At 39.1% G+C, this 15,866-nt stretch overlaps 1 protein-coding gene across 2 annotated transcripts in view; it reads left to right on the forward strand.

The window, feature by feature from the left end:
- Window positions 1–346: 346 nt before the first annotated feature.
- PLPP4 (phospholipid phosphatase 4) overlaps window positions 347–15,866 on the forward strand; it is a gene marked incomplete at both ends in the record, with an annotated part of 56,407 nt that continues 40,887 nt past the window's right edge. For both annotated transcript variants that reach the window (XM_084289880.1, XM_084289881.1), the window contains one exon: window positions 347–402. In XM_084289880.1, coding sequence (XP_084146006.1) covers window positions 347–402 — 56 coding nt within the window. The remainder of the gene's footprint in view (window positions 403–15,866) is intronic.

Here is a 15,866-nt window from a genome sequence, read left to right on the forward strand (position 1 = left end):
GCGGAGCTCCGAGACGTGTCTGGGGGGCACGGCAGCGAGCCGGGGCCCCCTCCTCAGCCTGAGGCGGGGCGAGGAAATCCCCAGGATCCCCCCCCCCGCTGCCCCCGCCCGGGGACACGCGGCGTTAGTCACCGGGACCCTCCCCCGGCTCGGCCCCGTCAGCGGGCGGCGGCGCCGCTCCTCGCTGCCCTCCGTGAGGCGGCCGGGGAGGATGGCAGGAGCCGGGCAGCTCCTGGCGGGGCTCCCTCGGGCCGCGGGGGCGAGCTGAAGCCCCCCGGTGCCCCCCGCCCCGAGCGGGGAATGAGAGGCGGCGGCGCGGGGCTGCCGGAGCCCGCCGGGACCCACCATGAGGGAGCTGGCGATCGAGATCGGCATACGGATCCTGCTCTTCGGGGTCTTCGTGTGAGTAACCCCCCTCCCCGGGCAGCGGGGACCTCCGCTATACCGCCGCAACTTTCCGTCCCGGCGGCCGGGCGAGGTGCCGGGGGGCTGAGGGGAGGGAGAAGCCCTCCGCAGCCCCTCAGCCACCGATGCTGAGCCCCCCAGGACTACCCCTGCCCTCCCAGGACCCGGGGAGCGGAGCTGAGCCGCTGCACCCCGGCTTGGGCTCTCTCCCCGGGGTGCGGGTGGCTGCGGGGAGCACCCCAGCCCTGGGAGTTTGCCGGCGACCTGCGGGAAGGTTTTTGAGAAGGATGTTGCTACTTTGTGGGAGAAGTGTGCAAAATATTAACAAAAATCTGCTGCCGTTGTCGTTTGGCCAGCTGTGGTTCTTGCTATAAGGCTGTAGGTGCACCTCAGCAGCTGGCTTGAGGCGGTGGGAAGAGCTGTGGGTACCCCGGGGCAGGCACCCCTGGCTGGGAACCCCCGGCTGGGAGCTGGGGAAGGACCAGGACCTTGGCCATGAAATGTAGGTTGGAGCTGGGTTTGAAAAGCGTGTGTGAACCATGTTATGTAGGAAGGAAAGTCGTGAAAAGCTGGTTGCTGAAAGACATGCAACTACCGCTGCATGAACACTGCTTTTGCCTTCTTTCGGAGAAAGCAGTTATGTGGTATTTCAGTCCATGCTTCAGGCAGGCTTCTCGTTTCCCTTTCAGGGCTGTACCCACTTCTTTCTGGCAGTTTGAGCAACAATAATAAGTTTGATTCTTAAGTTTCCTTAACGTTTGAAGATGAGTATCCTAAATCTTTGCGATCTCTCTAAAGCATCACAGAAACCACATCAGATTCTACTGCTGCTTGTTTGGCTTGTTTGCCTCCTTAGCAGCGGATTCTGTTGGTCGCAGATGCAGCAGTAGCAGGGCAGCTATTAAACCACGGTACTGACTTACAGCTGGTGATACTGGCACACTTTGATCTGATTCCTTTCTGAACCTCTCATGGTTAATGAATAACTCGCCCAATTTACTGGTAGTGGAGCCTTTCCTCAACTCTCATTTCTCTCAAATATTGATGCAAATCAAAAGACTTGCAAGATGTTTAATAAGTGTCATCCTTTTCATTCTAGGATAGGCTTTGATACTTTCAAAAAGCTCTGAGGTACGTTTGATACCTTTCTATTCCATTGCGTCTTACTTTAAAAGTAGCCCTGTTCCTTTCAACCAAACTCTTACGTGGACTGCATGGGATTGCAGGGTGAGTGAAGACCTCAGGATCAGATGCTACATCAGGACCTTACCTTTTACACATGTAATTCATTACTTGCACCATCTAGTAAGAGATCTCCTAATAGAGCGTATTACCACATATGTAAATCGTGCGCCACTGTAAGCAATCATTTCTTGCTTGTGTTTGTCTTCTGTCCTCATTTCTCCTCTCTGAATGATTTTGTAATTTTTACTACTCTTTATGCAGTTGTTCTAAAATTAACTGAGTGTGTGGCTGAAGAAAATGCTTTTGGTAGATAACGCTACATGGCAAATGCAAAATGGCTAGTGACTACACAAGTGATTTTCATGTTTTCACATGGCATAGCTCCTGTCTTGGAATTCTGGGGAATAACTTAGATATTGTAACAAGTCTTTAGGGGCATTCATTGACATCTGAAAGTGCTAAACACATTGTTCACGTCAGGGTTGTCATGAATAACTGCATTTTATTTGTTGGTAATGATTGCAAGTCTATAAACTCTAGGTAAATGAAAAGAATGGCTTATATAGTCAAATAATCTGAACATAAAATGACTTTTCTTTTTTCTATTGAAGTAGTCGTCACTATTTTTCTTATTTTTTTCCAAAGAGGTATTTATCTTTTGAAACTTACTTTTATTTGTTGTTTTCTGTGGTTTTCTAGACAGCCAGAGCTTGCATTTTTATGGAGTTTTGAGTTCACTGAAATTTCTTTTCAAGTATGAACAATTACTGATGAAGTTGGAAGCTCTGGGACTGGAACCCAGGCAACAGCAATGTAAGCTGTACTGCAGAAACTATTTCTAGGAATGAAAAGGCTGTACAATTCCTCCATCCCTTGGAAAGAAATGCCACTAACATCAGTGAGTTGGGGCCAGGTCTGAGACACAATTTGTTGTCAGTGCTAACTGCAACGTAGATGTTTGTCCACCAGGAATTGGACTGAAGGGAATTAGTTCATTCTGAGGTGTTGATAACTTGGGTCACTACCAACCTGTGCAGTGTTAGAAGTCTGACCTTGAAGAGAGTGGTTCCAGAGTTATACGCCAATCATTTGAACCATCTGTGCCTCCCAGATGTCTTTTCAGCTTCAACCTACTGATTAATATAACTCAGAGTAAAATGCTGGCATATTTTCTACCATAAAATACAAAAGGGGAAGGTGCATATTCCATGTTGTAGTTTTGCTTGGTGATAAATGTAATTTCATAAAAATGGAGGTGTGAAAACTTATGTTGATTACTGAAACTGAGTATAGTGCCAATTTGAATGCATTTTACAGCAACAACAGCCATATTTTCGATACTTAAGACTGGCAACTTTTTTATTTCCCCAGTAGCTATAATTATCAACTTTAGTCATTCCACTTGAAGGCAAAAAAGCCCTATACTTTTTAAGTTCTCTTCCATCACAAGAATGTACAGCATTACAAGTTATGTGCATTTTTGATGGTTGTGTATTGGTTTAGATGAATTCAAGAGACTTTCAATAAAAATAACAGCAACAACTGACTCAGTTCTAGATGTTGTGTACTTAGCAATTGCTAAGTGTTCACTTGCCAATTAAAGACTGGTTTAAGCATTGAAATTAAGCATCTCAAGCTTCTGTGCATTTACAGAGATCTGTGCTGAAGGGCATTTTATCCCTCAGGATTTACTACTATTGAAGGAGAGACTAGTTAGGGGAGATCTATTTGAAGACCTACAGCTGTCTAAAATTCAGAAGCAAGACTTAAAAAAACAAACAAACAAAAAAAAAAAACGGTTGCAGTCAAAAAGTCAAAAACATACTTGATGCTCACTTTATGGGGAGGCTAAATGGCCGTTCTTTGAGTACCTTCAGAAAAGTAGCTCTGAAGCCACAAATTACAACAATAATCCTATTCTGCCCTACAGCTTTTCCCAGTTCCCCAAGATTAACAAATCCATTTTTTTGTTCTTAAGCTTTGCACCTTTTCACTGGGCTGAACTGATGCTAATGTGCATAGATGTGTTTCTTCTTGCTAAGCAAAGAAATTCTCACTATATGATTTGACTAGTTACTACATTATGCAATATCAAATATTTTTCAATTAAATTTCATCAGTTAAACTAAAACAAAACCATGAAATGTTTCGTATTAAACTGTGTGAGTATACAAGTGGATTTTGGAAAGTGAGATTTTTTTTCATGTAAGGTGTCAGAAGTAGAAATGGTCTATTTAATACAACAACTGTGAGCGTGTACTGTGTTTATAGAAAAAATCAAACACTAGTTGAAGAACGATCAAAATAGGATCTTCTGTTTTCTTCAATTCGTATTTATTCCTATGACTTTTTATAATGTTGAATTAATGCTAAAACATGTTAAACATAATCAGTCTTTCTGCTCCATGTGAATAGTGGCATTTGTCACTTATTGAATGCTTGATGAAAGTAAATTGTTTTGACTGACTTGTTTTCATTCAGTTAAGGCAACTGTAAAAAAGATTTGTGAGCCAGCCTGGTGTTTGACACAGGAACAATGTTGTTAAAGTGATGTTCATCTGTCCTAAAAAGAAGAAATACATTGAGTGGTAACTCTGAGTGAGTTGGTAATTGCCAGTAGGGCTGCCTTTGTTTCTTAGAAAAGTACATATTGTTCAGTTTTAGTTGTCTTCTACAAGGAAAAGTTTTTCAAGAGTTTCAAGACCATAGCATTGTCTTAAAAGAAAGACAGAAGAATTTTTGTGCCTTGTGGTATGTTTAGTGCAATGACTTTTAGTGTCAACAGCATATTGCTGATGTTTCTTGGGCTGTCTAATTGATGAAAAAGACAGTCTTTCAAGGATTGCTTCATCAAACCTCCAGCTCTTCAGTGAGTGTGATGTGATTAAAATATAAATGTCATTCAGAGTAATTGGATATCTTCCCTACAGCACAGTCTCATTAATAGTCTCCCTTGGGGATAAATGTTTATGTGCAGACTGATACACACATATATTACATACATGGGTGTACAGTGGTAACTAACACTGATATATCTTGTGTGTGCATGCCCTGATCAGACTCTGATTTAAGTAAATGCAAGCTGATCCTGTATGTATTGGTTCTCTTATAAATTTAAAATCATAAGATTTTAATCAAGTTGATATGCATGAAGTGATTTAGGCTGGAAGGCACTTTAAAGTAGCTTTCTTTGTGATCTTCTGGATACAGGTTGCCTTCACAAATTATACTATGTATTGTCTTGTTAACACAGACAGAAAATCAGTTGGCTGAGGCAATTCCACAATGCTACAGTTCTGCTTTCCTATTTGGTCACAGTTTGCCTTTTCTCTGTCATATCCACTGAGTTTTGGAAGACAGACTGAGCAGGGACTGATGAGCAGTTGGAGAACTGTAGGTAATACACGGAAAATGGTACTGAGAAGAAAACACGAGGCTGAGATGTCAAGATATTTCCTTATGATGAGAAAAATTACACAAATCAGTTGGACGTTTCAAGTCTAGGATCTATAGCTGAACATGTCAAAGAGAAGTTAATATTTGGCCACATGAGCTTGTTAGGCTCTTTTCCCTATTTTCTTGACCTTAGTAGCCCACAACTTTTGATTTTGTTTGGAACCTGATTTTTGGCTTTTGATCTTGGACTGAATACTGATTGGAGTCTTGGACTTAATTTCTCTGTACCCTAGTTTCTCATCTACAAAGGGAGAGTAATACCTCTTTTTCCCACACTTGGTCCATTTAGATGATAAATTCTTTGTTCTAATGTACATGGACAGTAGCCAGACCCACTGAATATTGAATTTGCTTGGAGCTTTTTCAGGGTTAGTTTCACAAATAGTAATGTTAATAGGAAGTGAGAACACCAACAGGTTTGATTACTAGCCTGTTTAAAAGCAGTTACACTATTGCAAACCATAGTTGAGATCATGCTAAAATGAGGGAAAGATGTAGCTTAGCAGCCCAGGTTGAACTCTAGTTCACTGAATAGGGTTAAAGCACAGTTAAGGGAGAGGTCTGCCCTAAAAAAAGCCCTTGCCTCTCTGGTGTTTAGGATCTGAGAGCATATATCAAAGGTTGCACATTGAGCTCAGTGGCAAGCAAAAGGCTTGTTCCAGTGCTCAGCAGTCTGCTATGCCTTTGAAGTGATGGAAGAATTAGAATGCCATGGAGCTTCTGTAACTCTCTGAAAGCAGCTGATACACCATGAAGTAACCTGATTTTTTTAACTCCTCTCAACTCTGTCTCCTTGAGAGGTTACTGTAAAAACAAAAGGTCATAAATACCTAAAATACCTATTACCTTGTGTAATACGAAGCACACAACAAAATGATTGTGTGTCTGTCCTAATATCTATGACATATCACCAGGCTAACAGAGAAACTTGGTGTTTGGTGTTCACTGAGCTGAAGCTTCTGTTTATGTTGTTTTCTTCATACATTGAGACTAGGGTAGCGTTTTACTGACATTAATAAAAATTATTCAGGAAAAATGTGCACTTGTGTGTTTTTTTGTTGTTGTTGTTTTGTTTTGTGTGTGTAGATTTTTATCTGTGCAAAAGATATACAATGATCTACAAAAGTCCCAATACTTTTGAATTGTACAACTAAGTCTGTTTCGTTTGACTTCCCTGAGTTCCAGGATTTAAATGGGATTTAATGGCAAGAATTTTAGTTTTCCTATTAATAGGGTAGGATTCACAGTTATGTCCATTGCTAAACTCCCAGCTGAACCCATGCTAAAAAAGGATGCTTTTGTAAATGCTAAAGCATTTGCTCCAGATTTTTGAGGAGAAAATGGTGCCTGTCTCTCTTCCCATTGAATCCTATTTGCTCACTGGCTTTGGCACTTTGCTCTCAGCCTTGATTGAGGATTTTTTATAGCAAGAATGTTACTAAGACTGACAGAGCTTCTGTAAGGGAAAGTTTTCTTTTAAAAAATGAATTTTATACTTTGAACTAAGCACAGTCAAGCTTTACTTTCTATGAAAGCATTTGCCATAAGAAATAGAGTTTCACCGCAATTTTCTTGCTGAGAATGTGCTCGTGCCCAGCACCTGGCACAGTAAATCCAAATCTCCAGTCTCCCAATCTGTTGATGACTTTGAAAAGTGAGTGATCAGAAGTAGTTAGCAGAATTATTGACACTGAAAGTGGATTAAGGATTAGATTAATGTGTATCTTATCTTTTTTTCTTTTTTCCTCCTGTATTTAGTACTCTGTTGATACAGAACGAGGGATGTTTGAGTGCAGCATCTATATTGGCAAGGAATGACAGACACAGAGAAAGCTAAAGACAAGATGTGCATCCTTTTTTAAAGTATAAGTTGCGATCAGCTAATGAACATGAGGAATTTACTACCTGATTAAAGAAAGCTTTGCATACGATCCAACTGGATTGTTCTCATAAGACAAAGTTCTTATCAGGTGTGGCACTTGAAATAAGCTTTTCATAATTGTTCATTTTTTAAGGGATTGTCCATTCATGTTTTACCTTTTCCTTGTGAATATTAAACTTGTGATCATTGGACCACAAGTCATTGCTATGCAGGAAACTCTGTGAATGACCTCTGTGATTTTGCAGAAAACCAGATTAAGAATGTTTCTTAGCTGTAAATCAGATTGGTACATTCCTTGTGTATTAGTTTATTTCTCTGCATTACAAAACATTTTTGTTTTTTACTATCCAAATGGATAAATACTTTCCCCATTAAAATGCTATGGAATTTTAGTTCAAATAACACATCTAAATGTACATAGCTGAAATGGTTATGTTTTTATTTTTTTTGTTTTACCGGAGGCCTGGGTAACAGGGTTTGCAAGTGGTGGTTTCATAGTAAGTAGCTGATTAAGATAACTCATGCAGGTGAATTTGAGAGAACCAGGGAGGACTGAGAAAAATGGTAGGAGGGTATAGAAAACAACTTTACTGAGATAAGATGGAAATAATTGAGCTGTTCAATCTAGAAATGGCAGTAATCTTCACATGCAAGTGGCTGCCGGAGAGATGTATAAAGAGAGCAAACTGCTCTTTGCACCCTTTGGGACTGTAGAGAGATGAATGGTTTTAAACTTTACCGAGGGAAACTTGGGCAGAGTGTGGGGAGGTACAACCTAATTGTAAGGACATCTGAGCACCGGAAAGGATTGCCTGAGGCTTATGTAGAATCTCCACTGCCGGAAATTTTTATATTTTATGCTAAAATATATTGGAGCATTTTATCTCAAATTGAATCCACATTGCTGGGAGGAGATAGCCTTGGTGGCCTTGTAAGCTGACATGAAGTGACTTGGTGGGCTGAGACTTGTACCACCCGAGTCTGCCCCAGTGTGTGGGAAAAGCTGAAAGACATTACAGCAACATTTCTTTAAGAGAAATTTGGCTCATGCTGAGAGGCAGAGAAGGAAACAGTGCTACTAATATAAAGTTACTTGGAGAATACTTTAGCAAAGCCTGAACAGAAGCTGCTGCTGATCCCTTATGGCTCGAGGGCATTGCAATGTCAGATACCTTATTCTGAATGTTCTGCATTGACAAGAATGTGAGGAAAATTAAATCTTAGATTAGGTGAGAAATTTATCTGCAATTGTGCATTTCAACATTTTACTGTATTTCTAGTGCGGTGTTTTACTGCTGTCCTTAGAATTTGTAACGGAGGTGTGACTGTCAGATTGGAAGTGTTTCAACTTTGAAAGACTCGTGGCACCCTGCCAAGCATTGTGAAACCTTACAAATTGAAAACAACAGAGGAGAACATCATTTGATATGAAGTGTTATATTTTCATTAGCTGCTAATTTTCCCTAATGGGAGAACAGATCCAATAGCCTGACAGTACTCTCACGGCCAACAGAGAAGCTATTAATAATTTCATTCATCTAGTGGCCAAGGTGCTTTACAGGAGTGTAACTCTTGCGATTGGACTTCAGTGATTACCACAAAACCCTAAAAGTGAAGCTCATATTCCCCATGAGTGTACAGTTTTTTAATTGTTATTAAAGTTAGTCTCCAGAACATGTAATTATTCATACAAATGTTTTTGGAGTGAGTGATTTTAATATAGTTGGATTTGATTGTGAATGTAGTTAGACAGGTCTTTTTTTTTTTTTTTTTTTTTTTTTTTTCCCCAGAGAAAAATGAAGTCATCGCATAAAGCAACTTGGAAGGAAAAACTGGAACAAAATCATTTGTAAATTCATATTAAATTTAGTGAATAACTTGGCCCAGAAATTCTCTCTTTATTAATACTGAAGTGTTTTCTTTTAGAATCTGCATTTTTAAAACAATTTTTTATTAGTATTAAAATAACTTTAATAGGACTCCTCTCCCTCCCCCCTCCAATAAAATGTTTAATCTCAATTTGAGTTAGAAAGATATGTTCCAGCTTGACCAAAAATAAATGCTTACATTTGACATAAAGAAACTCTTGACTGAGCCTTCTGGATTGATCCATAGTATTTCTTCCCTCTCACTTCTTTACCAACTCCTAAGCTTTCAATCCAAAAAGCTCTCTGAGGATGTGTTTTGGCTCCTAGCTTCAGCAGTGGATTATTCGTTTGATGCTACTTCATCTTCACTTTACTTTGGTCTGTACCTCTTGATGTGGTTTATGCTTTTGAGGCATGACATGAAGACAGGTTTCACTTCCATATAGGTCAAGGTCATGTCCACCTATTGTATGTTTAAGGGGAAAAGTGGTGCTTAGGGACAGACACAAATGATAAAAATGCAGATGATAAACATACCCTAGACTAAAAATAAATCTATAGTCAGTAGGAGTGTGGTGTACAGGTATGAAAACAGAAGAAACCTTATTGGAATACTGAGCACTATTAAATGGCTATGACATTAGGATAATTCTCCAAGGAACTGTTGGGAGATGTTTGGCTGAAAACAGCCTGAGATAATAAAATTAATCATTAAAATGCATCAAAAGAAAAATTTTGACCATCTGCAGTGTATTTAGATTCATTATTCAGATACTTGCTTGTGTAGTTTGTCTATAATATGAATTCTGCTCTTCCATTATTTAGAACAGTGTGCCACACTGCAAGCTTTGAAACTTCCAATGGCTCTCAGTGTTTGTACTACTGAAGATTTCCCTTCTGTCTTCTCCTGTGTCCCCAAACACACACATAAACATGGCTTTTGTGAAATATTTTACATCATAAGGTATACTTATTAATTTTTGCCTCTGTGATCTATTTTTCTTACTATAAATCATCTTTTTATCAACTAAGATGATAGATAAATTATGTAAGGAATATCCAGTTTTCACTTGTTTGGTAATTGTGTCACTGTGACTATTTGTGTTGCAGTACTTCTACTGTACTGCACTGCCTAAAGTATTGATAATAAGGAGCAGCTCATACGTGTATGCCTTGTGCTTGATCTTCGTGCTTCAAGTTGCTCCATGTGAGCAGGGATCACAAGAACTGAACTGTTTTTCCACTTCAGAAGCAGCTAAATGCCAAATCAAATGTGGTTTTGTTTTAAATCTGTTTATTTTATATTCTGCTGATCAGGAAGCAAAAGAGGCAAAGATCACTTTCCATAGTAGGTGAAAGAAAGTTTAGAAAATATAAAAACAGCCTAAATATGGTAATGTGACTAATTTTTGCACTGCTTTTTTCTTGTTTCAGTATAACCACTCTTAAAGCTGCAACGCAGCATGACCAACTATTCCCAGTTTCTTTCCTTCACTTTGCTCATTTCCAAATATTTCACTTCTGTAAGGAGGAAATTATGGTGGAAAGGTTGTATCTAAGCCAGTTAAGCATATTAACTCCTGGGTAACCTTTTTTTTTTTTTTATTTTTTTTTCCCCTTGAATGGAAGTTTTTCAGATTCAGTCACTTCACCGTGGCAATAATGAAGCTCAGCAATACCTAAGGCTAAACACTTGGAATGCAAGTAGCACAGGAAAAAGGAGAATGTATAGACTCGAAGTTCCTGGATTTTTTCTCGGCACAACAACAACTGACTGGCTTTGTTTATTACTTGGGTTGGTCATACCTGTTCAGGTAATCCTTTCCATTTCCTCCTCATTTTAATATGGCTGAAATAATGTCACAGGAAGGAAATGGTTTATCAAGAGATAGTTCAAATGTCAGGTCTTGAGAAAAACAGCAGATATATATAACTTAGGGACTAAAGAAATTCACATTAGATACCATTAGATACATAAACTCCAGGCCATTCTCTCTTCAGCATTGTGAAAGAATTGCTGGTTCACTATTTCATATTAAGTATTCTGAGAGCATTTACATATCGCATATATTATCTCATAAGCAGCAGAACTCCCATCATTTATTTCTTATAATTTCTTGATTTTGGACCAGCAGACTTGAGCCTAATCCCAGGCACAGATGATGAAGTCTGTGTAAATACAGACTTAGACACCACATCAGAGAAGGGTCCAGTGGCTTGGTAATCATTCAGAAACACTATCTGGCACAGACTCTATTATCTTGTCAGGCATGTTGGTTTTGAAGAGCACATCGTGGTGGGCTCTGTTGTCTCAATAAGAGTACAGCTTGCCTTGACTGGGGTGCCACAATAGCTGCAAAGGGGAGAGTGAAGAGGGTGACCATTCAACTTTGGCATCAGTAGCACCCGGATACATCTGTAAAATCAGTGCCTATATGAGGCAAATCTATGAAATGTGCTACACCAGTCAGGTTGAAGAAAAGTACTGGAAACCCTCATTCTCCTTCAGCACATCTGGGAAAAATGACAGCCACAATAATATATATATTTTAAACTGCATCAGGATTTATTTTAAATCCCTTTTTAATCAAAATGATTTCTCATATCTGAAGGGCTAATGTGGCCATATGTGCTAATTAAATGTAACATTGTAATTTCAAATTTAAAATATGCAGAAATCTTTTCCATCAGGTGATACTGACTCATTTGAAGCCAAACCTACTCGTGAGAACCAGTCCTCTAATTGCCAGTCACATTTAATAAAAACAAGATGTAATTTTTTTTTTTACTTTTTTTTCTTACATTTCCTTACCCTTTATTTTACTAAGTTAATGCAGAGATGAAGATATTGGCTGTATGTTTTCCTTGTTATTCTTATTCCAACAATTCTGCTCTCATGTTTCATAATTTAGTGTTTTTGCTGATTTCCTTTGATTGTGGGCAAGGCTTGATGATTTTCTGTGTGCGTGTGTGTGTGTTTCAAATGGGGAAAAAAAATTCAGATGCCTGACTGGAGACAAAATTTTAACTTTTTAGAAATGTTAGGTTAACATTGTTCTTCATTCAGGATATCCATAAGAATATTAGGACTGCAAATTATTGTTTCACTGGGAGTACAAGTAATAAAGACAATTTCTCAGATGTAGGAAATGATCACCTGATGACTAGACCAGGGCCATGAGAAGTTTACTAACCTTAATTGCATCTATTCTAATCAATGGCTTAAGCTCATCTGTATAATATCTTTTGTACCTTATTTTAACAGTTCCTTAGGTTACACTGGTTATATCAGCTCTTACCGTCTTTGGTATTTTGTGAGGACAGAGGAAGTCCTGGTTCATGTTTCAGGGAGAGTGAGCTCTAGAAATGCTGATGTTCATGTGTAGACATAAGGACGTGCAGCGAGAAAAAGACTCAGTGTGAGTCAGGCATAGCTTAGTCTCTGCATGTTTTTCCACCATTGCCAAATTCTCAATAATTTTTTCTTTGCACCTGCCTGCACTGCTTTCTCTTTATTTGTCCCAGGATTTAATTCCAGTGACAGCTTCTCGCTGCATTTAAAAAAAAAAAATGCACCCGCAGCATTAAGATTGGGGAAGGCTGTATGTTTTCAGATTTGAATATCTAATCTTATCAAGAAGGGGTGGTATGAAACCTTTGTTTCTATCTTGTCAAAAAGTGCAGAAGTTTAAAATGCCATCACCTCGTAGTATTGCCAGAGCTGCACTGGGCACTGAATCAGAACTGAATCAAGTTTCTTGCAACATTTTTCTTACCATTCACTTTCCGTCAGTACTCCTCACAGTCTTTATGAGCCCTAGCCTACAAACAAAGGGTTACTGCATATACAGAGGCAACAGATCCTCTCATTTCTGTAGCAATAAAACTCAGAATTATTTTTGTATGACATTGCTGGTGCATATTAACTTTCCTCTACCCTGCAGGGCATTCAGACCCAATAAAGCTCCATATTAGGATTACAGATTGTTAATCAAAAGTGACAGGTGTCTAAACTGCATGGCCTTCTATTGAGAAGTATGTATCTTAGTTTTTTAGTTGGCTTTAGTGCAGTTACAATATAATGGTTTAAATAACAAGTTTCCATCAAAGATTATGAAGAACCAATAAAACCATTAATTTCTGTTCTCATGTATTTACTTCCTGGGTAATCAATAATCACTGGAATATAACTTCTATTGTACTATATACAACTCAACTTTTGATTTCCATGGAAATTTGAAGCTTCTGCTTTCCTGTTTACATGCTTCTCAGCCATGGCTACTGGGCATATGTGAATACCAGTCCAGGTAATGAGCAAAATATAGCACTAGGAGTCTTACTTTAAATGCCAGATATTCATACTTTTAGCTGGGATGGTTTTCCCCGCTTTGCATTGGAAAACAGTGGCAGACAACATCAAATCTGTTGATATCCAGTGTTGTGCCTTATCTATAGGGAAACCTGCTTTTTCTATCAAAACTAGAGTTTATGCTCTCTTGAAGTCATGTTTTTAAATCATGTCTGCTTCTTCTGTGGTGGAATTGCAGTTCATCATTTACAATCAGGCCTTGGTCACGTATTTGTACCCCAATATGTAACTCCCTTCTTGATGTTTGAGGAACTGTGGATTTTCCCAAATAACTCTAAAAATTAAATGACTCAAATCTCTTTCCTTCTGCTAACCTCTGGGCTAACACAAAGCCATCTCATCACACTCATCCAAGTATGCAGCATTATTTCAGAAAATGAATTCCAACATTCATGTTGTTAGCCATATGATGGCGATGAACTATGGGTACTGTTTCTTATCTCGCTATTCTTACCACTATCCTGTCACCTTCAATTCTGTTAATTTTGCACTCCATGCACAGACCATTTCAAGCTTTTCCTACTTTGTCTGTCTTTGGAGGAGTCCATAAAAGACCCATTGCAAAGTTTTATTTTTTCCTTAATATAGAGAAGAAATGAGTAGGTTTTCTTATGGCATGAGAATAAGTTATTCTCCAGTATTTGCAAATAACATGATGTGAATGCTATTCTAGCTATTGTTGTGTATCAGGTAAGAGTGGAAAGCAGTATTCTGTGCAACGTACCTAGCCAGAGTACTCTTTCTATTTAGCCTGGGTTGCTTGCTGGAAATCACTAAAGCAAACTTCCTTTCACAGTTGTTGTGCCCTATGCTGTGTTCTACTTCATGGCCTTTCTTATAAAACTTTGGGGCTACAAATCAGTTGTGTAAGAATGTCTCAGTGAATTGTGTTTTGTGTATGCCCCTGTAATTAGGCCAACTTGTACAGAGCCTTCCCAACTTCAATGAGTCTCACTGATGCTACTCATGACTATGAAGCTTTAGTACTAGGACAACTGACTGCCCGATTTAACATGGCAGGTACATGATAAAAGCTTTTACTCCTGGGCTTGAGGCCTGTTTTGGGGAATATTCAAGGAGGAAAATATCCTAGAAAGAAAGTGCATGCTTGAATAGCACAGCCACAGCTAATCTGTTTTGGTGGGAGAAGAACTAACGAGTTTGCTCAGAGTCCTGCAGTAAGGGAACGATGATCAGAGCCAAACTTTATTTCTACAAGTGCTTGGTGGTGATTTATAAGAGAGGTTCACTAGCACCTGTGGCTTCGCTTCTATCTCTTTGTTACTTGCTCAAATGAAAAACTGCATACAAAACCATTTTAGGATCAGATCTGCTTGTCAACAGATTATACTTAGAAAAGAGGAGAATTGGTCACTAATTATCTGATACAAGAAACTGAGTACCACAATAACAAGTTCCTGTTCATTCTCTTCTGATGCTTTGTCATGCCATAAGGACTTTCCTTTCCTCTGGGAAATCCACTGCCTGCATCTGTGAAGAAAATAAATTCTTCAGAGGGCCAGGCAAGAGACAAAAAACAAACAAACAAACAACAACAAAAAACAAACAAACAAACCAAACCAAACCAAAACAAAAACACGTCATACATTCTTTAGATGATTCTCAAAACCGGGAAATGATCTTCTAATCTTCCAGTGTGCTTTGGATGCTTCCAATAGAGCAGATGCCGAGATCCCTGGGATTGTTTGGAACAAAGCCCTTGCATCTCCCATCCCATTTCATGTTGTTAATCTCTGGAAATGGAGCTGTTGGCTGGTGAGTCCGTGTAACTCTGGTAGGGGCTTCTAAGGTGAATGCCGTCCATGATTTCACAGCTGTTAGCTTCTGAAAGGTACTGTTAGTACTTTGTGCTAATAATGTACAACAATACAGTCCAAAAGTTGAGCCCATCTATCCTATTCCGGTCCTGTTCTTGTTGCTAGATTTGAAACATAATTTCCTGCTTTAATTTGAAAGGTTTCTGTCTTACCAACTTTGCCAGTGCAGTACTGCTTATTGCTTTACCTCTGATCTTAACAACTTGCAAATGTCATTTGGTTTTGACCACTTCCTGCTGAATGCCAGGGAATGGTGGCTACTGCAGGCAGTGTCTGAGGCATTAAGGTGAAATGTTAAACAATGCTCTGCCGGTAGTTATAGGAGATAAGACCACAGTGGAAGCACATGCTCTGTGAGGGTATTTATGTGATGTTTAATTCACTACCAGTGAATAGCTTCATAATAAAACATTACTACATATTTTCATAAAACCACTGTGCAAATTTATCTCGATGTAATTTTATCCGTGATGTGGTGCTTGCGTAGAACTTATTTTACAGGGCTACATGCTGTTAAATGGAAGTGAAATTAACATAACCTGGAAGTGTTTGTGCCCTTAGAAAAGCAGGTCATTTTTATTTAGTCTAATGTTTTATTCAGTAAACTGGGCTGTCCAAAACAACCTCAGGCAGTTGGGCACCCATTCCACTCTGAGGTTTTTAATGTTATTAGGGCTCTGGTTTCCCTTGGGGTGCTTTGAAAGTGACAGCTAAAGGTTGCTGAAATTAAAGGAAGTCCTTTTATACCCTAAACATGTGCTATCAGGCTGGTGTGTTCAAAACATTGCTTATTACACTGTTAAAAATGTTGAGCAAATATAAAAACATGCAGAAAAAGTAAAGACAAAAACTAATAGTATATT

Source organism: Netta rufina (genome assembly GCF_964035555.1).
Source record: "Netta rufina genome assembly, chromosome: 7".
Classification (NCBI taxonomy): Eukaryota; Metazoa; Chordata; class Aves; order Anseriformes; family Anatidae; genus Netta; species Netta rufina.